We start from the raw sequence: 24784 nt of genomic DNA on the forward strand, positions 1-24784 counted from the left end.
TTAAGTGAAAAGATGTTTAATTAATGTTTACTCTCACTCATAAGAAGAGAAACACTAATTAAAACTACGGCTGACCCCTCAACAACACAGGGGTTAGAGGTACCAACCCTCGGCTCACAAAACTCCTTGTATAAGTTATAGTTGGCCCTCCCTATACTCCACATCCATGGTTCCGCATTCATAGATTCAATCAAGCACAGATTGTGTAGTGCCATAAAATTTACTATTAAAAAAATCCACATATAAGTGGACCCACAAAGTTCAAACCTGTGTTGTTCAAGAGTCAATTGGACGCTGATGTAATCATTTCTCACGTATCAGATTAGCAAAAATCCAAAAGTCTGACATACTCTGTTGACAAATCTGTAAGGAAATAAGATTCTCACACATTCCTAATAGGAACAGAAACTGTTACAACCTCTATGGAGGGAAAGTTGGCAAGTGCTAGCAAAACTACATCTGCATTTAAACTACGACCCGCAATCTCATTTCTAGGAATTTATTCCAAAGATATACTGCAAAATACTATTTGTAATAGCAAAGAATGGAAGCAAACTAAATGTCTATCAATAGCAGATGGCTGAATAAACTACAATACATCTATATGACAAAGTCCTATGCAGCTGAGTATTATGCAGTTGTAAAGTGGTGTAAGATCTACATGCTATGGAATAGTGAAAAAGTAAAGTGCAGAATAGTGTAAATATAATGTTGCCTTTTATCCACAAAGGAAGATAAAAATGAATGTGTCTTTATTTTTTAAAAAGAATAAACCAAAAACAAACAAAAATGATTGCCTATAGGGAGAGGAAGAGAACAGTGAGCAGACAGCATAAACTTGGAAGCTAGACTTCTCTGAATGTACCGTCTTTTATAGTTTTTCCTTTGGAACCATGAAAATGTTTTCCACAATTACAGAAGAAAATTAATTCAAAAAGAAAAAAGGGGGGAGGCAAAATGTAGGGTCGGAAAGATGGATCCTGCTTAGCCAACATTCATGCAATCAGTGTCATTCTCTCAATGCTACTTAAGTACAATGAGTTCCAACTTTCATACTACAAATACATATATCCAATTATCAAGTGTCCTAAAATTCAAATTCACATTAAATTCTTTTTTTCTCTAATCCTACATAAGGTACAACTTAGTTCTAAAGAGGCCTAAAATGAAATCATTCTTCCAATTTTCTACTTGTGACTACAATAATTTAAATGATCTTGTTTCCTTTTAGATTCTAGAAAAGTTTAATCCAGGCTGAAAGTTAACTGGCAGTTTGCCAAAATCACTGTCTCAAGTAAACTGAGTTCAATTCTAGTCAGTCTGGAATTTCCCCTAACATAGTATTAGGTGACCAAGCAGTAGACTATATGCCAAGAATGATCTAGCCAAGAATGATTTAGGGGGCTTCCCTGGTGGCACAGTGGTTGAGAATCTGCCTGCCAATACAGGGGACACGGGTTCAATCCCTCGTCTGGGAAGATCCCACATGCCGTGGAGCAACTGGGCCCGTGAGCCACAACTACTGAGCCTGCGCGTATGGAGCCTGTGCTCCACAACAAGAGAGGCCGCGACAGTGAGAGGCCCGCGCACCGCAATGAAGAGTGGCCCCCGCTCGCCGCAACAAGAGAAAGCCCTCGCACAGAAACGAAGACCCAACACAGCCAAAAATAAATTAATTAATTAATTTAAAAAAAAAAAACTCACTCACTAAAAAGAAAAAAGAATGATTTAGGAAGATAAAGAACTGATATCTCTGAATTATCACATAATTAACATTTCAAATTAGTTTTTAATAAATGTAAACAGTGTTGAGGGAGCTATAGTCTCTAAACTGGGAGAAAACCAACAAAGCTGATGATTTAAGTAATAATGAATGATCTTTCAATGCCTATTAAGTATTGAGCACTTATTTACATTATTTCCAACCCTTTCTATGATCCTCCCTGGTGGATGGTATTGTCCCATTTTTCAGAAAAAGAAGCTATGGCCTTAAAAAAGAAACTTCCTCAAGGTTAAGTAGCATATATCTGAGATAAACTACGAAGCCAGGACTTCTAATGCCTATATATACTCTTTCCATCAGGTATACAAAAAACAGTTTACCACAATCATAACTTTATCCAGAGAAGACACTGGTTGAGCTCGTTGCTTATTGATTCTAAAACTTTAGCAGGAAAATCTCACTTCCTCTCCAACACAATCAAAATGAAATTGTTTTAACTGTTAAGTTGGTTGCTTCTATGACAGTGGTTCTCAAACTTCACAAGCACTGGAATCACCTGGAGGGCTTGTTAAAACCCAAACTGCTGAGGCCCACTCTGAACACACCTTGATGTGCAGGATGGTGGCTGAGAATTTGCATTTCTACCAAGGAAAGCATTCTGACCTGGTCTTATTTTATTGACTTAGAGGAATGTACTAGACTTCTGTATTTTACTAACTTTCAAGAATCAAGACATTCTTTAGAGTTTAAATATCCTTTTTGGACCTGACTATCCATAAAGTTATGTCATTTAGTCAAGCCGGGGCTATTCTGCTAACCCTTTAGTAAGCAACTTAACTCCATGGTCATGTTTCATTAAAAATCAAGATGCGTTAAAGAAATAAATGTTTTTTCAAAGAAGAGAATAAGTAAATATTTTACATCTAGCATAATTAGCTCTTTTCTATCTTTAATCCAAGTTTCTTTACCAAACCCTCCAGGGCTGTGCACCTTCACTGTATTTCAATTGATTTCCTCCATCATGCTTTATATGTTGGACTTTCTCAATCACTGCCACATATAACCACAGGAAGATTCCAACCTGGCAAGAAAGTACTTTCACCTTCTGCTAGACATGAGGACATTAATTCAATAATAGTTTCTGCAGGGAACTAAGATCCTGCATGCCACCTGGCTCAGCCAAAAATAATAATAATAATAGTTTCCTCAATAAATATTTCTTGTGAATAACTCCAGTCTCTTCTCTGTATATATATATATCACCCTCAAGCTAAACAGTAGGCTAAAAACAAAAAAAGCCTACATGGATGACTGTGTACAACCGTACATTATGTATCCACTTACTGTATCTGCTAACACTTAATAGGTTTGCGTTTCAAAATTAACATTCAAAACTTTGTGTCTTAGGTACTCGTTCTAAAGCAGAAAAGAGGACTAGGTCTAGGAATTAGAAACTCTGGGTTCGCTGGAAATGACTAGCCTCTGCAACCTTAAGCAAGTCACCTAAACTCTCAATTGTCTCATATGTAAAATAGGAGAAATATGATAGATGACTGCCCCGGTCAGTTGCAGCTCTGAAATGTTATGCTATAGACTACAAGTCTTTTATTGTTTGGAAAGGTGACTGCCTGTATTCAACCCTCCCCACCCCACTAATGAAAAGCTGTAAACATTGAACAGGCACTTCATATTTCAACGTGACTCCGTTTTTGCATTAGTAAAATGCATCACATAGCTCATGAGCTACTACATGTAAAATGCTTAATACAGTTCCTGCACATGGAAAACACTTGTGTGATAGCTAAGGCTGTTATCATTATTACCAACAAAATAGGATCAAACAGAAAAAGCTGTCCATTTTTGATTAACTGAGGTATCAAGAACGTACAGAGCATCCTATGTAATGAATAGGCCAAAAAACAACCACAGCCACCTTCTGAAGAAAGCAATCAGAGTTCTCCACCTAGCCTTGTGTCACGTGACCCCAATAGCTTAGCTACATGTGAAAGGATGAAGAATGGGCCTCTGTGCCAACGGCAGCCATTTTTAGAACTGGATATGAGGGAGCCTAGCAGACCCCAACAGAAGTGACTCTATATTGGATAATAACTAATCAATCCAATTAGAGCCTATTTGAATATGAGACATAAAGATTGTACTATAATCAGTAGCAGCAGCAGCAGATGACACTAGTTCATAGTATAAAAAAAGACAAATAGAAGCTAAGTCATAAGAACATGACCAGAAAAGCGGCAGTAGGTTCAGCACCTGAGGGGAATGGCATTTACTAGAGTTGCCAGTGAGTCACCAAAGCAAAAAGAGGGCCAAGGGAGTTACTGCTCTTCTAGTTGATGAGGAATGACTGGTGTTAGAGGAGTTCTCACATGTTCCTATAGATCCTCAGAAGGGCCTCAGGAAGAAGGGAAGAGGAGGAGGAAGTGTCAGAGGGGCAGAAGAGGGGAAAAATGCTGGCAGAGATCCGCCCCCTAACCTTCACTTGAATCAATGAAGCTCAATTTTTATGTTTTATAAATATTGATTTCACCTGAAAATGGTTTCCACTGCTTGGCAGGAGAGAGGTAAAGGGCAGGGGCTATGGATTGAGTAAACACCTTGTTAGCTCTCAGAAACTGTTTCATCACAACTGCAGAGATCGACTGTGTCGGGCTTCCTTCCCTCCCCAAGAATCCAAAACAAACAGACCTCCATCACCTGAGGTAACCTGAGTGCACCTCCATGCCTTAAAACCAGAACAGGTGGAACCAATGTTCTTTGCCATTTTGTATTCCATTAAAACTTTATGGAAAAACAGTTTATTGCCATTAACTACATTTAAATAAAATCTTCTGGGTGAGAAAGATTTTAATAAGTATAAATATTTTCTGATGCCTAGTATACACACTGATCACAAACATACTTACTGATCCAAAACTGCTGCTCAATCACTTTTTTTTACTCAAGTATAGTTGATTTACAATGTGTCAATTTCTGTACAAAGTGATCTGGTTACACATATATATATTCTTTTTTTAATATTCTTTTCCATTATGATTTAGCATAGGATACTGAATATAGTTCTCTGTGCTATACAGTAGGACCTTGTTTTTTATCCATTCCATATATAATAGCTTACATCTGCTAATCCCAACCTCCCACTCCATCCCTCTCCCAACCCCCTCCCCCTTTGCAACCACACGTCTGTTCTCTATCACTTCTTAATTTAACTCTAATTTCACCTTCTCTCCCTTCCAATTTAAAAGAGAGGGAGGAGAGTACAACTCTAATTTATCCTTTATTTTTCGTAGTGATAGATATTCCCCACAGTTCTAAAGTTTAAGCCAACTTGACAAAACCTATTTTAAAAACAACAACAACAAACTTCTCTTTATATACGTTTCATCTCTTCCCATCTTTTCTCAGGATCACCCTATCAGTTACCCTTTTCTCTCATATGTTCATCTGCTTCCTCTCAACAGGATGCCTCACATCTACATTTCAAGTCTCAATCATCTTTAAAATGCACACAAGCAAAGAAAACCAAAAGCATTCCTTCAATCACTCTCAAGCTACTATCAGCCCCCTTCTTTCTTTCCACTTCTCCAACTCCCAACCCATACTCCCTCCCATTAGTTGCCAGTATTTCTCATATGTAAACTGCAATGGCCTTCTTACTGTTCCCCCCAATCTTCTGACCCCTTCCCCAACGTATTCTTCACAGTGATCCAGGATGAGTTTCTCAAAATACAATCTCATGTCACACCTACCGATTTGATGAATGTGAAGAAAACATGTATTAAGTTTGGTTTATGCTCTCAATAATCGAAGAGCATATTTTGGGCCTATGAAAATTTACGAATCTTTGGGAATGGACGATGAATAACTGGTAAAATCATTTATTGGGATAGAGATTGCAAAGATGGGTAAATTCTTACCATCCACATAAATGACTGCTAAGGCACGAAGACAAGCTTTAAACCAGTGATAACCACTGACATTTTCATCAAACACAGCTAAAGCCCACTACCGCTGTAATATTATATTTTACTCACGTAGACTTTGCTATATAACGTAGTGGCCACTAGCCACATGTAGCTCTTGAAATATATCTAGTCCAAATTGAAATGTGCTGAAAGTATAAAACATACCATGTTTTTGACTTCAAAGCACAAAACAATGTAAAATATCAATAACTGTTATGTTGATTATGTGTTGAAAGATATTTTGTATATACGGGGTTAAATATATTATTAAAATTAATTTCACCTGATTTTTTTCCATATGGCTACTGCAAAATTTTAAATTACATGTGGCACAAATATTTGCATTCAACAGTGCTGATCTAGTCATTATAATTTATTCAAGAATGGCTAATAATTTCACTTTCATCCATTTGGGCAAATTCAGTATGTTACAAAAAAGGAAAACAAACTCAGACTTAAAGATAAATTCCCTCAAAGTTTTTCAAAATACAAAAGATGACAAGAGACCTGATCAGAAGTTTTCCAAGCCAACGTTCTTATACAACACGGTAGCAGACTTTCACCATACTTTTTCACTTTCCTCACACTTTTTCACGATACCAGAAGATAATAATTTAAATATTTTTTAAAATTCAGAAAAAAAATGAATATTTACAATTCTATCAAGGAAACCTATGGGAAATTGAAGACAGCTAAAGCCAAGACAGACTGAAGGAGAGAGATAGAATTCATCTAGTTTAGCACAATACTAGATTTTTTAATTATCTCATGTAATCCTCAGATCACCCCTATGACTTACATTCTATATCCTTTCTTTCACTGCTGAGAATACTAGCTCAGAGATATTTAAGTAATTTGCCCAAAGTCATATAGTTAACAAGTGACATGGTCAAGATTCAATTTCAAATCTGACTCCAAAGACCAAGTTTTTAGAAGAAAATCTGATAAAGAATACAAATTTATGTTTCAAACAATATGTCTTCAAAAGAAAAAGGCTGAATTAAACACTGCATTGCTCCACAAAACTTAATTAAAATACTCAATAGCTCTGCTTAATCCAATCAATATTACACACTAGACTAGGCAACTTGATTAAACGAGAAAAGTCCCAAACTAGGGACTATGAGAGGTACTACCTTCAGAGAGTACAATTTTTTTCCTACTCTATACTTCTCAAAGCTATTGTAATCATATGAATTTAAAACACACTGAGAATTTCAAGGGGGGGAGGGGGAACTACTACAAGAAGCCATTAAAAATCTCCGCAAGACTCTAAAACAACATTTAGCAAAACTTCTATAACTCATTATAAAGAGTGCTTAATAATCACTAGGAATTATTCAATAAATCATGATGTTGAAAAATTAATATTCATTGTCACTGCAAGTCATGACAATCTTAACTCAAACCTGAGAGACTCAAAACTAATTTTTCACAGACCAGATCGCTCCTTAGTAAATTAGAAACAACTGAAGCAAACACACCCAAGCAGATTTACCTCATAAGTGCAACTTAAAAGTTAACAAACCACACCTTAAATTGCAATTTTTGTCCACGTTAACACCAGCATTAAGTGCCAAAAAAAAAAATTATTTCCCTATCTAGCCCCTCTACATTCTCAAGGAAGAATTCTTTGGAAACAAAACATAATTTCTGAACATAATATAATATGGTGAAAATTTCATCCAGATAATTAATGATCTATGGAAGGGACTTAAATAATATAGAAAGCAAGAAACTCTAGTTTCTTAGCCCACAGTGAAAATGAAATTAAGAGATCTGGTGCTTTTTATTCTATATTATATTGTGTATATATATATGTTCTATTTTATATTGCCAACAGTACTCTGAGCAGTTGCTTTAAGAAATCCTCTATCCTTATTAAAGCCATTCATGGAATAGTTTTCATCCAAGTTCTGTAATTCCTGACTAAACTTGGAACTATTAACCTCTGTGTCTGAATTTTCCCATCTATAAAATGAGGGAGGCAAACTATAACAACACCTAAGCTTTCTGCCTCAGACTCTGCATTCAGGGGAACTGAGGCTACAATACCGACCAATTCTTTCTCCTTCAAAGCACTTAATCACACATTATGTCTCCCAACTCAAGTGTGGATCCTTAACATCAGGGACTTCTTCATCTCTGTATTCCTAGTGACTATCACAGTGTCTGATTCACTTTCAGTGCTCCATAAATTTTTGGCTAAATAAATAATCTACTCTTGTTCCATTTTCAATGATAATAACCTCTTAAAGACTTGAAACTGTTTAATCTCTAATACAGCAATTACACAAAAACTTTAAGTAACTATAAAGACGTTATCAAACTGGCAAATACTACAGTTCAAATATAATGGTGATAAAGACTGAGAATATGCTTGGCCTGTTTTTCAAATTATGCCACTGGATCCACATTAACCATCTAACCAAAATAACAGAAAATAGTCCACTGGCAAAAGAATTAGCAAATGCCATGAGATATCACTAAAGTAAAGGGGTCCTACGATTCCAAACTGCATATTTATTATGTGGCACCATTTTTGAGCTACGTGAATTACATGAAAGCCAGACAAAAAAAGACAATATGTCTAAAGATAGAGCAGTGGCTAGAAACCTGAACAAATGACTTCTTAAACCAACAGGGTAAAGAACTGAACCTTAAGATAGTAGCAAAGTGTCCTACATCTATAATAAATCCTTAAGAAAGATTTTAAAAGTTAAGTAACTTTAGAGAACTGACATCTCTGACCATATACAAAAATTAACTCAGAATGAATCAAAGCCCAAAATATATGCACTAAAATTATAAAACTCTTAGAAGAAAACACAGGAGTAAATCTTCATGACCTTGGGTTAGACAATGTCTTCTTAGATATAACACCAAAAGCACAAGCAACAGAAGAAAAAAACAGATAATTGGACTTCAGCAAAATTTAAAACTTTCCTGCTATAAAGTACACCATCAAGAAAATAAAAAGACAACCTACAAAATTGGAGAAAATTTTCACATATATTTGATAAGTGACCTGTATCTAGAATATATATAAAAAAACTTTATCTCAGTAATAAAAAGACAACAATTTTTAAATGGGCAAAGGATCTGAATAGACATTTCTCTAAAGAAAATGTACAAATGGCCACTAAGCACATGAAAAGACTCAGCATCACTAGCTATCAGGGAAATGCAAATCAAAACCATAATGAGATACCACTTCACACTACTAGAATAGCTATAATAAAAAAGATAGTATTGGCAAGGATGTCAAAAAACTAGAATCCTTACACTCTCCTAGTAAGAATGTAAAATGGTACAGCCATTTTGGAAAATACTTTGGCAATTACCAAATGACCTAGCAATTCCACTCCTAGGCATACATCCATACGTCCACTTGTAAAAAACTTGTGCAAATATTCATAGCAGCATGATTCCTAACAGCCAAAAGTTAGAAACAACCCAAATTTATATTAACTGACAAATGTACAAATAAAATGTAGTATACCCATGCAATGGAATTATAATTTGACAATAAAAAGAAATGAAGTCCTGATACATGCTATAATATGGATGAACCTTAAACACAGATGCTATATGAAAGCTACCAGTCATAAAGACTACATACTGTATGATTCCATTTGTATGAAATGTCCAGAAAGAATATTAGTGGCTGCCTAGTGCTGGAGAAGTTGGGAGGGAAATGTGGAATGGCTGCTAAAGGGTATGGGGTTTCTTTTGGGGGTGATGAAAATGTTCAAAAATTGATAGTAGTAATGACTGCACAACTGTGAAAATACTAAAAATCACTAAATTGTACCCATTAAATTGGTGAACTGTATGGTATATGAATTATATCTCAAAGTTGTGTTTTAAAAAGATAATCAAAAAAAAATCAGATGTAACATTTCTTGGAAGAAATGTTGCCAACCAGCTATAAATCCATGTCTTCAAAATCTAAGCGCCAAATCACTCACTGCCCTCATTAAATAGAGAAATGCTCATTAGGAAAGTAAAAAGGGATGCGGTAGGGGGATTGGCAAACGGGGACTACAATGACACCAGAGTTTGAATACTTACAAACTGGATACTTTATTTTAGCATTCTGTTATATGGAATCATGAAAATTTCTTCTGAAATTTGAGAAATTGGGTAGCTAAGAGAGCTAGGCGCCCCAATACTAATGCACAGACATAAAAAGAAAAAGGCTGATCACAAAGAACAGGAAAATATTGGTCATATGTCTGTTCAACTGACTGCCAAGCTCAAATGACCACTGATGAATGAGCCACTGAACTAATATCCTAAGGATGGGAGGACATCCCTTATTTCCAATAAACTCTCAAGAGATTTTTGCAACAAAAAGTTTATTTTATCATACATAGTGGTTCTCCACCAAGATTAATGAGTTTTCTGTCATTCATATTAAATACTGAAATAACAAAACAATTACCGCTAAATGTGGCAAGCAAAGACCTGTGAAAAAATTTTTAAAAGTCTTAGTATTTTGGTCATATTATAGGCAGTCAACTTTTTTTTTTTAACATCTTTATTGGAGTATATTTGCTTTACAATGGTGTGTTAGTTTCTGCTGTATAACAAAGTGAATCAGCTATACATATACATATGTCCCCATATCTCCTCCCTCTTGCGTCTCCCTCCCACCCTCCCTATCCCACCCCTCTAGGTGGACACAAAGCACCACCGAGCTGATCTCCCTGTGCTATGTGGGGCTTCCCACTACCTAGCTACTTTACATTTGGTAGTGTATATATGTCCGTACCACTCTCTCACTTCGTCTCAGCTTCCCCTTCCCCTTCCCCGTTTCCTCAAGTCCATTCTCTACATCTGCATCTTTATTCCTGTCCTGCCCCTAGGTTCTTCAGAACCTTTTTTTTTTTTTTAGATTCCATATATATGCGTTAGCATACAGTATTTTTCTCTTTCTGACTTACTTCACTCTGTATGACAGACTCTAGGTTCATCCACCTCACTACAAATAACTCAATTTCATTTCTTTTTATAGCTGAGTAATATTCCATTGTATATATGTGCCACATCTTCTTTATCCATTCATCTGTTGATGGACACTTAGCTTGCTTCCATCTCCTGGCTACTGTAAATAGAGCTGCAATGAACACTGTAGTACATGACTCTTTTTGAATTATGGTTTTCTCAGGGTATATGCCCAGTAGTGAGATTGCTGGGTCATATGGTAGTTCTATTTTTAGTTTTTTAAGGAACCTCCATACTGTTCTCCATAGTGGTTGTATCAATTTACATTCCCACCAGCTGTGCAAAGGGTTCCCTTTTCTCTACAACCTCTCCAGCATTTATTGTTTGTAGATTTTTTGATGATAGCCATTCTGACTGGTGTGAGGTGATACCTCATTGTAGTTTTGATTTGCATTTCTCTAACGATTAGTGATGCTGAGCATCCTTTCATGTGTTTGTTGGCAATACAATACATTTTGGAGAAATGTCTATTTAAGTCTTCTGCCCATTTTTGGACTGGGTTGTTTTTTTGATATTGAGCTGCATGAGCTGCGGCAGTCAACTTTTAAATGTAGTTTTTCCATCTCAGATTAAATATATGTTTTACAGAACATTTACTTATCTATTTATTTATTTTTGGCTGTGTTGTGTCTTCATTGCTGTGCACGGGCTTTCTCTAGTTGCAGAGAGCGGGGGCTACTCTTCATCACAGTGCGCAGGCTTCTCACTGCAGTGGCTTCTCTTGTTGCATGAGCTCTAGGCGTGGGCTTCAGTAGTTGTGGCTTGTGGGCTCCGGAGCACAGGCTCAGTAGTTGTGGCACACGGGCTTAGTTGCTCCACGGCATGTGGGATCTTCCCGGACCAAGGCCCGAACCTGTGTCCCCTGCACTGACGGCAGATTCTTAACCACTGCACCACCAGGGAAGCCCCAAAACATTTTCTTATGAAATGATTTCTGGCTAAATGACCTACTCTTGTTAACTTAGTGGTTAAGCTCTTCAGACCAGTAATTAAAATCATACCACCAAATCCAAATCTACAACAATATATCCATGGGGAGAAAATGTTCAGAGTTCCAACTGTGACACCAGGGATTCATCTCCTGCTAGCTTCCCATGATGTCAAAAAGCAATCATAATCACAACTTTAAAAAATATTAGACTCAAATATAATAAAAAGAACACTAGATATCCTTTTCAAAAACCATCAACATTAAACAACCAAGTGTACAACTTTCCAACATTTAAACAAAGTTTACATCACAAGGTGATTTGTCATAAAAATAAAATGAGCTCTCATTATTATTACCCTCAGTTCAAGTTGTGATATATAATAGCTTCTAAAATCCCCACACTTTGTAAGACAACCAGTAATTTCTATGTTTTGTTTTTGTTGCTATTTGTTAATACCAAAAGTTTAAAAGTTAATAAAAATTAGAGTCTGCCTTAGGAAACATAGGCAATTTAGGGATAAAATAAACGAGAAGAATAAATAATCACATGTTGCAACCAAAGATAATCTTGCACCATAATTTATTTCCTTTATCTGTTATATTAAGAGCTTCCCATCTTTGTCTTAATCCAAAAGCTAAACTTCTGGAACTATAAGAAATGTAAAACAATAAAAAAATAAATACTGAAGGCAGAAAAATTAAGCAATTTGCCTAAGGTCACCTAGCTAGGAGGCGAACAAGCAAATCTAGGCTGCCTGGTTCCAAAGCCACCCTTTTACCAACTCCCCTGGGCCACCTCTGTAAACTTCATTAACTTCTTCCTCTAAGCCCCCAGCACCAGGCTAAGAACACAGAAATGTTTGTCTGCAATATATATAGCTCACAGAATATTTTCTTATGGACTCAACTCTAAATGGTGGTTAAGTTCCCCCTGAGATTCAAATATAAACATTTCCATAAAATTTTTTTTAATCAAGTAGAAAAAGCATGTAACACTTCTTTGAAGCTTAGGGAATACATTAATTTACATTTTTATAATATGCCACTTACTTGTAAGCAATTCACTAAAATTTATGACTATTTGAGATGCCAAAAATTAGGTATGCTAGGCCATAAATAAAACCACAAGACTGGCTAAATCAACCAAAAGAAGCATCAACAGCTTCGGGAAAATTGCTAAATGGTAGTAAAATTACACTAGTACACCAGCCCCTGCCGTGACTGGCCCATATTCTTGATGCATTTTTCCTATCACCTACCACCTTCCACATATATTCCTCATCACTATATGAGAATTCTAACCACCATTGGAGGGTTCCCACAGATAAAATGACTGCCAGTAGCATATATACAACTCTGCCTTTGCTTATTTCTCTTGAACAAAGTGGAAACATCCAGTATTTGTTGTGTACATATTGTTTTTTCTATGATATGCATTGTTTTGGCTGTGTTTGATAAGAAAAAATCTTTACTAGCTACATATACTAAATCACTTGCATTCAAATGTCTGATTTATTTTTCTTCTATTAACAATCAATTTAGAATTATAATGCATACCTATCACAAATCCTTTATTCCTAGTTTGAGCTCACCAATACTCAAAATGCACTACACTTTATAATATACACTTATTTGCTTCATTCTTTTAAGAGGTTCCAACAGTTCTGCTGACATGCAAAAAAAAATTCACTAATTCATCTGTACTCTGTAAAATAAATGGAAGTGTCTCTTTTAAAGAAAAGGAAAAGTATCAAGTTGGTAATATTGATGTATTTAGAATTACATTCTAAAAACAAGTATAAAACCCACTATTACACTTTTTTTTTTTTTAAGTTTTGAAACAAGCAGAGATTAGAAGGAGTTGCAACACTAGCTCTGGCAATTTGGGAAGCTGGGAGAGCTAACATATATACTCTAGGGACTTCAGCAGGTACTTGGGAGCCATTTTGCATGAAATATAAAAAGCTTTTTAAACTAAAATATTTCATTTCTTTTGCAAGAACACAAATTAAGAATAGAGATTTTTCAACGAGGGTGCCAAGACCATTCAAAGGAGAAAGAACAGTCTGTTCAACAAATGGTGTTGGAACAACTGGATATCCACATTCAAAAGAATGAAGTTCGACCTTACTTCACACCCTATACAAAAATTAACTCAAAATGAATCATAAAGCTAAAATTAAGAGCTAAAACTATAAAGCTCTTGGAAGAAAACACAGGGATAAATGTTCATTACCTCAGGTTTGGCAAAGGATTCTTGGATATAATATCAAAACAAAAGCCACTAATATAGGTAATTTGACCTTAATCAGAATGTAGAACTTTTGTGCTTCAAAGGACATTAACAAGAAAATAAAAAAGTAATCGACAAAATGGGAGCAAATATTTGTAAATCGTATATCTGGATAAAGGACTTATATCCAAAATATGTTTTTAAAAATCATTTATAACTCAATACTAAAAAGACAAATAACCCAATTTTAAAATGGGCAAAGGATCTGAATAGACATTTCTCCAAAGATGACATACCAATGGCCAATAAGCACATAAAATATGTTCAACATCATACAGTCATCAGGGGAATACAAATCAAAACCAAAATTAGATACTTCACACTCACTAGGATGGCTACAATTATTAACAGTAACAACAAATGTTGACTAGGATGTAGAGAATGCGGAACCCTCATACACTGCTGGCAGGAATATAAAATGGTGCAGCCACTTTGGAAAACTGTCTGGCAGTTCCTCAAATGATTCAACATTGTTACCAGAAGACCCAGAGATGCTACTCCTAGGTATATACCCAACAGAAATTAAAACAAGTGTTCAAACAAAAACTTGTATACAGATGTTTATAGCACCATTATTCATAACAGTCAAAAGGTGGAAACAACCCAAATGTCCATCAACTGATGAACTAGCATTACTAATTCTCATAAGCACCCCATGCCAAACGCCAGGGAGGAGATTATTGAGATTGCTATCTGCATACACACTTACAAGGATTTCTTGTGGCATTTCTTGCACAGGGAAGACACTTGGTACAAAGTCAAATCCAACCAACCTCCACATCATCTTTTATGCCCATACATATTAAAAGTTGGGAAATTTCCTTCTTGTGACTTAAAAACATCCCATAGCGTTTGGACTTTCATTACCACCAAAAACTAAGTACAACTTTAATTATATCATGTAGACCTCTTCTATCATTTTTAACTGTATTCGGTCTAAATACAGGTCTTTTTCTTTTTTCATAAATTTATTTATTTTTGGCTGCATTGGGTCTTCGTTGTGGTGCACAGGCTTCTCATGGCGGCTTGTCTTTGATGTGGAGCACAGGCTCTAGGCACGCAGACTTCAGTAGTTGTAGCACGTGGACTCAGTAGTTGTGGCTCGCAGGCTCTAGAGCACAGGGTCAGGAGTTGTGGTGCCCGGACTTAGTTGCACTGTGGTATGTGGGATCTTCCCGGACCAGGGCTCAAACTCATGTCCTCTGCATTGGCAGGTAGATTCTTAACCACTGCACAACCAGGGAAGTCCCTAAATACAGGTTTGATTCTTTTTTTTTTTTTTTTTGGGACTGCATTGGGTCTTCATTGCTGCGCACAGCTTTCTCTTTGTTGCACAGGCTTCTCAGTGCGGTGGCTTCTCTTGTTGTGGAGCACGGGCTCTAGGTGCGCGGGCTTCAGCAGTTGTGGCTCGTGGGCTCTAGAGCGCAGGCTCAGTAGTTGTGGTGCATGGACATAGTTGCTTCACGGCATGTGGGATCTTCCCCGACCACAGATCGAACCTATATCCCCAGCATTGGCAGGCAGATTCTTAACCACTGCGCCACCAGGGAAGTCCCTACAGGTTTGATTCTATCACTATTTGGGCAAGAAGATATTGCTTTGCATTTACCTTTAGGCAATTCTGGTTGAAAGAAACAGACTGCACACAGAAAGAAGGATGCCAGGTTTCACAGAGGCTGGAATTCTTCAAAACATGGCAATATCTCTTGTAGTGCAAGAGCAGCTCGAATAAGGGACTGGAATTCTATAAAATGACCAGAAGCCCTGGTCAGACAATTCCTACTCTAGTGCTTCATGATTTGCATGATAGATAATTTGGCTCTTTCCTCATGTCTTTCCGTGGTTATTCCCGCTACAACTACCTGACTTTTTCTCTGTGCTCTCACAGAGAAAGATAGCTCCTGAGAAAGATAGCTCAGTTAACTATCACTGTTCTCGTTGGGGCAAAGTTTTTGGACCAAGCGATCTTATCTGCTCCTGATCAGCTCAAAGACTGGCTTCTGCTTGATAAGATCAGTCAGCTAAGACCAGCATGGCAAGTATCACACAGTAAAGGACATGATCACCTATGTGTAAGTAATCACTTCAGGCTGCTCCCTCAGTAGATGCTGGGGCTCAGAGCATAGCATCCTAGAACATAAACCCTCTTCTCTTGAGATGATCAGACTCAATTCCAATATCCAGTAGATTAAAACATGACAGAATTTACGCATTCACAAAATGGTCCATAAGGGTACAAAAATGTAACAATTAGAGACTTTTAAAGTAGAAAAAGAACTTGAGACACAAATCTCTGCCTTAGCATCTGTGATAGGTCATTGAAATTCTGTTTGAATTCCTTCAAGTGCTGGGGAACTCCATACCAAAAGAGCATTATCAGGCTATTCTAATAAATCTTTTTAAATCTTTATGTTAGGACAAAATCTATTTTCATATAAACTCTGCCAATTGGCCTTTTTTTCCTGAAGCAAGAACACATTTATTCATTCAACCAACTAAGAACCCTTCAAGCATCTGTATATCTCAAACTTCCCTTTAGCCTTCTGTAGACTAAACCCATTGAGTAAACTTAATTTTCCTAGGACTTGATTCCAGACCCATGGTCATTCTGTCTTCTTCTTGGGAACAACCTATCTTGTTCAAACCAGTCTTCAAATACGCACTGGGAACTGAAGACAATATTCACTGGATGGACAAGAACAGAATACTGTAGATTCATTTTTAAGAACTGGTCACTAACTTCATTAATCCAATATATATTTTCAGGAACTACATAACACTGTGATTCATATTAAGAAAATATCCAGTAAGTTTCCTGGATCTGCATTCGACACTAGTAAATATTAACTGCACTCCAAAAAACCTTTCTGGTTGCGGGGGGGTGGGGGGGCAACATCAGCAAAAGAACAGTTTACATTCAAAATTTTCACACTCACCATCATTTCTTTTACAATTATTGTAAAAGCCAAGGACCAAAATAAAACATGCTCAAACACTAGTTTTGTCTTTCAGCATTTGTGAGAGGTACCCCGCCCACACTAGCAGCCTCCCATTGTACCTGCCTGGGAGCTTACACTGCCGTAGGAGATACTCAATCTAGACAAAAGGTTTTCACATATCTTAAGAGCGTAGATCCAGGGCTTCCCTGGTGGCGCAGTGGTTGAGAGTCCGCCTGCCGATGCAGGGGACACGGGTTCGTACCCTGGTCCGGGAAGATCCCACATGCCGCGGAGCGGTTGGGCCCGTGAACCATGGCCGCTGAGCCTGCGCGTCCGGAGCCTGTGCTCCGCAACGGGAGAGGGCACAACAGTGAGAGGCCCACTTACCACAAAAACAAAACAAAAAAAAGAGCGTTGATCCACAGCACCCTGACACTATACCCTAAATAAAGAGACCGTCTCAGAAAGAATTACAGATGTGTTTTAAGCGATAGTTTGAACCCATATAAGATTAACAAATTGTTAAGAGAGTTGTACCAGCCTGGACTAAAAGAAACAGATATTTCAAATTGAAAAGAGGTTTCTGGGCTCCCAATTTTCAATGGGAAGGAAGCAGACTGAAAAATACTACTCCAGTTACAAACTGGAGTAATTTACAGAAAAGAAGGACTTCTCAGAGGGTAGAGCCAAAAGCAGAAGAAAATAAGATTAGAAAAAGACTTCCAAGGTAGTAGAACTGGGCCCTAATCAAAGAACTCTCATTGCCCCCAAAGTAGGGGACCCTGACTAATGAGCCTGGCTGGATTTCAGACCTGCTGTTTGTATCAGCGACTGCTACATGCCTCCCACTCCTCCATTTGATGGGAGTTCTATTGAGGTTATCCTGTACCTGTCTCACCATTTTACACTGGGTTTATCTTTTCAGTTCCTAGGTCTATATCAAGAGGGACAGAGTTCCTTTCATCAAGATGTGAAGTCTAATCCTCCCACTCCTTTTCTGAAGCTGGGCTGGTTTTGTGGCTTGTTTTGACTAAAAGAATGTAGCGGAAGCGAACTGACTCAAGAAGCCTTGTGGCTTTCACTCGTCTTCTTGGAACACTACTACCACCACGTAAAAAGCCCAGGCTATTCCTAGGAAAGGCCACATGAAAGAGCACCAATCGCTGCCCCCACTGACAGCCCCAGGTAACTGCCAGGTAGTTGAGCGAGGACATCTTAAACCATCCCACTCTAGTCAAGCTGCTGGATAACTGAAGCCACATGAGTGACTCTAGACAATAACATTTGAAAACAAACTGTCCAGCTAAATGTAGCTCAAACAACAAAATACTGAGCAAGTAATTTTTGTTTCAAGCCACTACATTTTGGGATTACAGTCAATCGTCCCTTGCTATAAGCAGGGTATTGGTTCCAGGAGCCCCCTTGGATACCAAAATCCTCAGATGCTCAAGTCCCTTATATAAACTGGTGTAATGCAGTCGGCCTCCATATCAGCGGATTTTGCATGTATTTGTTACACAGCAATAGATAACTGAAACAGAGGTAAATAAAATAATGATGCATCTTAATTTGATGAAATATAATCAGCAGCTCAATGGACTCTTTTTAAAAGTATCAACCTGAGGAAAAGAGAGTGGGAACTCATGCAGTTCACATGAACATAAAATACCACAGACCATAAGTTACTACCGCTATGTTCCAGATTAATGCTGAAAGATAAAGAAAAAATCCTTTCCTGTTGCTATCCAATCTCCAGTCTTAAAATTTTAAATGGCTAAGGGAAGAGTGGCATCCACTTTATTGTAAATGAAAACAAAACGGGTAACATCCTTGAATTATGGGTCTTTTTTGGGGGGGGCTGCATTGGGTGTTTGTTGCTGCGTGCAGGCTTTCTCTAGTTGCAGCGAGCGGGGGCCACTCATTGCAGTGCGCGGACTTCTCATTGCGGTGGCTTCTCTTGTTGCAGAGCATGGACTCTAGGCCTGCGGGCTTCAGTAGTTGTGGCTTGCGAGCTCTAAAGCACAGGCTCAGTAGTTGTGGTGCACAGGCTTCGTTGCTCCGCGGCATGTGGGATCTTCCCAGACCAGGGCTTGAACCCGTGTCCCCTGCATTGGCAGGTGGATTCGTAACCACTGTACCACCAGGGAAGCCCATGGGTCTCTTTTTAAGACAAAGTTTTCAACTTCAACTAAACTGTTAGGATACCACTGATATTACTGCAACTAAAGATACCACTGATATTACTGCAACTAAAAAGATAAATAAGAACACTGAATTGTACGCCATTTTAAATAGATTATTTCAATAGAGTAGAATTAATGTTTGAGGCCAAAATAAAATGGACAGTTGCTCAATTTTAATGTAGAGTTCTTTTATTAGGGAGGAAGCATGTGAAGTGACAAAGCACTAGGATTCAGACAACCTGGGTCTACTCTTAGTAGGGTGACCTAGGGCAAACCACTTAATTATTTTTAGCCTTGATTCCTCAACTATGACCCTCCAAACAGCTACTATTAGCACTCTAGAAGATTCAAAGGTAACATGAACTTCACCAAATTAATAAGCTAAGAATAGTATCATCAACTATAATTAAATACAGTTCCTTGAATTCCTATTAATACTACCTATTATTATCTAATTAAAGGCACCATGCATTGAGCACTGATAACACACTAAATGTATGTTCACCTAATCCTATTAACAATCCTATGGAGAAGGTACTATTGATATTATTCTATTCTACATAATAGTAAACTAAAGGTATAGAGAGGCTAAGTAACTTTCCAAGGTTTCACAGCTGGTCAGTGACAAAGCCAAGATTAAATGCAGTTTTGGGTTTTTTGTTTGTTTGTTTGTTTTAACTCTTGAGCCAAAACTTTTAAATACTACATGAGAGCCTCAAGTCCAAGCTCCAAACACAGGACAAGAATTTTGGTGAAAGAAATGCAAACAGAGAATATATAGTGCCATCAGCAATTGACTAGGAATCAGGTGACCTAAATTCCAATGCCAATTCTGCACTACCTACGCCTCGATGTAAGACAATGGGCAAGTTAGCAACGGAAATCAAATAGTTTTTAATTAAGAAGAAATTAGGATGGTTGCCAAATGTGAAATATATATTTTGAAAATATGAACTTTATTTTTGAATACTGAAATATTTCAAATATTGAAAATAAGAACAGATTTGAGAAGAAAGATGATGATAAGGTAACACAAAGATGCACCTGAGAACTTTTTATATGTAAGTAGAGAGGACCAGAAATGCTATTTCAAGAATCACATTTACATAGAAGGAAACCAACAGTAGAAAGAAGAAAGAATATGCTATAAATGTAAAGCTTTACTTTGAGAGGAGGAAGGACAGCTGAATTTAAGTAGAAAAATCAAAGGTCAGATACACAATGCTCTGACAGTCACCGAAAATAAGGAAAGATCATAAACAGAAACGTGTACAACCAAGTCTTCTTTAGGCCTAAATTATCCATCCTTTGAGGCATTTTATGAACCTAAATAATCACTGTCCTCTGAATGCACCCACTTATAAAGAACAAAAAAGTTTATAATTTTATGCCACAATGAATATTTAAAGCTACTTTTGGGTTTAGAATTATTACAGCAACCTTCTGTACAGCAGAAGAGGAAAGTGTCATGGCAACATTACTTGTCACAAAAAAGCAGTCTGGGCTAAGAAGCCGACAATGTCTCGCCCTAACAAGAGAACTAGCTACATAAATTACGCCAGGAAATGGAATGACAGAACAGAAAACAGCCAAACTGTCAGATGCTGAATAAACAGCATCAATGAATTATTTGAACTAGGAAGAGCTAACAGGTTCTTAATGTTATACCTCAAAATATTCTAAAATAATACCCGTTTGGCAAGTGATGAGATGTCTCTTTAGAATGTTTATGATTTAAGAATAATCCGATTTTCCACAACATGGGATGATGGAATACTAAACTTCTGGGGGGAAAAAATTCTACTCAAAGTATAACCATATCATCTTTAAAACCTAAAAGTTTCAGGCCAGGTGTAGAGAATTTTCTTAAGTGCTATTAGAGGCAAAGGAATAGTTGACTGAGTCTATTCTACATTTCTACAGTGAGTCAAGCCGTCAATAATAATCAGAATTATTTAGTTAAGATAATCCTCCATGAAATTAACAGGCAAACAATCAGAAGAGGGATGTTTTTCCTTTTCTATAATTCTTAATAAGAGATAAAACCAGGAGTAAAAGAAGAGATGTAAATTCAACAAGCCAGAAGTGACCCTTGTAGGACCACAAATTAAAGTTACTATTGTACCTAACCAGGAGAAATTAACCAACTTCGAGCAACAGAAACAAATTACACGTGCTAAACAGCAGCACTCATTAAGAAACCTGGAGTGGTACTTTTTAAGGTATTTATATAGACGTTGCATTAAGTTAGGCGCAGATAATGAACACCTTAGTCGTCTTCCTTTGCCGGTTTCTATGCCAAGCCCTCTCGAAGCTGGGATCCAAAAGGTATACTCCAAGAAAGAAAGAAGCTCATGTGGGAAATGGTATCCTCATTCAGCTGTTCAGAGAACAGCTGACGCACAAGGAGCCTGGAAAATATCCCGTCGTTTACCTTACTAAGAGCGGTTAGGAAGGAAGATGATCGTCCACGTGCACTATTGTTTCCAGGTGTGTTTATTTATATTTAACTTACGCTTTGTTATCAGTACCCTCAACCTCAGGCAAATGGTGGGGAGGAGGGGTGGCAGCGCCGCTGGTGGCACCTGGGCGCAACACAAGTTTAAAAATTAAAAACAAAAACCTTTTATTTTTAATTGCAGCGTACTCGGTGCCCTCACCTCTCCTCCACATCTCTGCCATCACCCACGCAGCTCCTCTCAGCGCCGCCTCGGGTCCCCATGACAACCCCTCCCGAGGGTGAGCCCCCCTCCGCCGTGTCCCGGCCCCCGCCCCTGCCCGGCCAGCCACACTTACCTGAAAGGTGACAACTCCACCTGCTCTAGGTTCTCACTCTCCCCGCTCCCGAGAGGCGGGCCGGGAACCCCGAAGCCCCGGGAACCCTCACTCCCGAGCCAGGGCACGACCCTCTCCAGTCGGGGACGCGGGGAGGGCCGGCCGTATGGGGAGCTCGGTAGGTTCCACTCCGACCCCAAAACGAGTGACGCGTGGGCCGGAGCGCGACCCCACCGAGGGGTGCGGCGGCCCCGAGCCCCTGTCTTAAGGGGCTGAAGGGGGCCGAGTGGCGGGCGCGAAGGAACTTGTCGGTTTAAACAAACAACGACGCGTCACGGTGGCGGGAGATGCTGGGGACGACGCTCACCTTGAAAGGGTTGTTGAGATCCGGGTCTGCAAACGGGTTACTATCAAAATCCGACATCTCGCGCTCGGCGTCACCCACCCGACCCAGGCGCAGAGAGAGACAGAGAGGAGGCGAGGCCGCCGCCCCCCTGCGCGCTCACGTCGCCGCCGCAGCCGCCGCCGCCGCCGAGCAGATCCGGGTGCAGCTCGCGAGGCCACCCAGCCGGCCGTGCCACTGAGCATGCCCGGTGCGACGGGCTGCCGGACGCCGGCGCCGCTCCTAGTTCGCCATCCCGTTCCTCCGAGCCGCTACTCCAGCACTCCGGGCTTTAAGTACGACCGAGGAGGAACTAGGGGCGGAGGAAGCTGGGAACAGTGGAAGAAGCGCGGAGGTGTTCTGTGTTAAGCGCATTTGGATGAGCGGAGCGTCCGGCTGGACTTGGTTGTGTTATCGATTTAAAATCGGCGCCGTGTGGCCAAGCATGAGTTACGGGAGAGGTGGCACTTTGTTGGCAAGAAAGACGTACACTGAGACCACTTCCCCAGGTTGGGAAGCCTGCTTGGGACGCAGGCTGCACACCTGGGGAAGGAGTGGCAGCTTAACTGGGCTCAGAGGCGCGGAGACCTAGAGAAGCTCCGCACCTGTAACCACAGATAACGCCCGGTGGGGCCTTGTCCTCACTAATGAATTTCGCACACCCCTGATTCCACCTGGAAATCCCTGCCTCCCATCTTCCGGTTTTTTCCGACTCTATGTTGCTGCTAAATCACGGAGACCAGCCGTGGTGCTACCGATCCGGACTGGCTCCGCAGACGTTTGGGAAAGAGAGATTCAGTACCAGGGTCCGGCCCTTGGTACCGTTCTCCAGAATCTGCAAAATGGCTACTTCTCCAGAAATGATAGCGGGGTGGCACAGGTCCAAAGATCAAGGCCCTTAAGTTAATGTTAGTGGGTGACAAAAAGATGCCGTTTTTGTTTTCTTTCAAGCATTCAGGCGCAAAATATACACTTCTGATTTTTTCCTATCCACTACCCAACACCAGAGATTACCGAAAAATGAGTATGTATGTGGTATTTATTTGTACCATTCGTTGCCCCACCCTTGAACTTAATGAGGGGGCATCTCTTTCCCCACCTCTCACCGTCCTTTTGCTCTAACAGCAAAACACTTAGCAGATAAAGCTATAAAAAGCCAGAATTATTTTCCCTTGATAGGTGCCTAAGAATTGGAAGGAACTAGAGTTAGTCTTCTTGGTCTTCTTGCACTATTCAAAATCATCTGGGAAATAGTTTCTCCCCACTGTGAAAACACTAGCTAGTGACGATAGACAAAAAAGCACATTTGCTGTAATCTCTCTTTGGCAGGATCCAGGTTGGGATATATGACAAAGAAGCTGCTTCTAGGCAGCCGACTAGGACTGTCAACTAATAATCGACAACAGACTGGAATGATCGTGGCCAAGCTGCAAGATTGTGGACATGAAAAAGAGCAAAGTGTCTATTGTGCTTGCCCTCCTATCCTCAGCAGCTGCCAGGAGTCTAGTTTATAGCTGAGTGCTCAAAATATGCGTGGAGTTCACATCCCAATTCTGATACTACTTGTGCTACCCACGTCACCTCTCTGAGTTTATAAAGGGTTATTTTAGAATTAAATGAAATAAGATAGAGAAAAGTGCCCTGCATGTATATAGTGCCTAACAAATCCTGTTGAATGTTTGAAAATGCCAAGGGAGCCCAGTCCATTGTTCTTATGTGTTTTACCTCATGGCTCCTGAGCTTGACCTTGCCCAGCTGATCGACTTCTCCCACCACTTTGGCCCTCACTCCCTCCACCTGTCCTCCAAATGATTCAAATAATCAGCAGCTATTTATTATGCATCTACTATGTTCCAAGACAATGAAGATCAGCTGAGCCTGCATTGCAGGATGGAAATTTCCAACGAAACTGTGTTTACAGCTAATGATATTAGCACTTAATGCAAAGATTTACAGATTTCATTGTTACAGAATCACTTGGAATTTTTTTTTTTTAAAGAAGAGGTTGTGGGTAGGAGTTTATGAATTAATTAATTTATTTTTGCTGTGTTGGGTCTTCGTTTCTGTGCGAGGGCTTTCTCTAGTTGTGGCAAGTGGGGGCCACTCTTCATCGCGGTGCGCAGGCCTCTTACTATCGCAGCCTCTCTTGTTGCGGAGCACAGGCTCCAGACGCGCAGGCTCAGTAGTTGTGGCTCACGGGCCTAGCTGCTCCGTGGCATGTGGGATCCTCCCAGACCAGGGCTCGAACCCGTGTCCTCTGCATTAGCAGGCAGATTCTCAACCACTGTGCCACCATGGAAGCCCCCACTTGGAATATTTGTTAATGATGCACCTCTCCATATCTCCTGTCCCTGAGATTTGGCTTTACAGTAGGGGCCATGGATCTGCATTTTTTATTCTATTTTAAATGTCTTTATATATGAATATATTCCTTTACATAAATGCATAAATGGGTTCATAGCATACACACTAGTGTTTTCGCCTTTTTAAAATTTTTTTTATTTTTTGTCCTCCTTCCTCTCCCATATGTTAACAACCCAGTATGTTCCTTTCAATATTCTTATAATA

General features: G+C 39.1%; 1 protein-coding gene across 4 annotated transcripts in view; it reads right to left on the reverse strand.

Annotated features, from left to right (window-relative positions):
* Window positions 1-22402, reverse strand: part of SCAMP1 (secretory carrier membrane protein 1) — a 126392-nt gene extending 103990 nt beyond the window's left edge. The window contains exon 1 of one of the 4 annotated variants that reach the window (XM_027100758.1): window positions 22202-22367. In XM_027100758.1, coding sequence (XP_026956559.1) covers window positions 22202-22258 — 57 coding nt within the window. In that variant the 5' untranslated portion in view covers window positions 22259-22367. Of the gene's footprint in view, window positions 1-22201 lie in introns of all 4 variants that reach the window. The other 3 variants (XM_027100755.1, XM_027100756.1, XM_027100757.1) reach the window with 3 other exon arrangements.
* Window positions 22403-24784: the final 2382 nt, after the last annotated feature.

This window comes from Aethalodelphis obliquidens, unplaced genomic scaffold (assembly GCF_003676395.1).
Source record: "Aethalodelphis obliquidens isolate GAN/ISIS:26980383/991018 unplaced genomic scaffold, ASM367639v1 scaffold4, whole genome shotgun sequence".
NCBI lineage: Eukaryota > Metazoa > Chordata > Mammalia > Artiodactyla > Delphinidae > Aethalodelphis > Aethalodelphis obliquidens.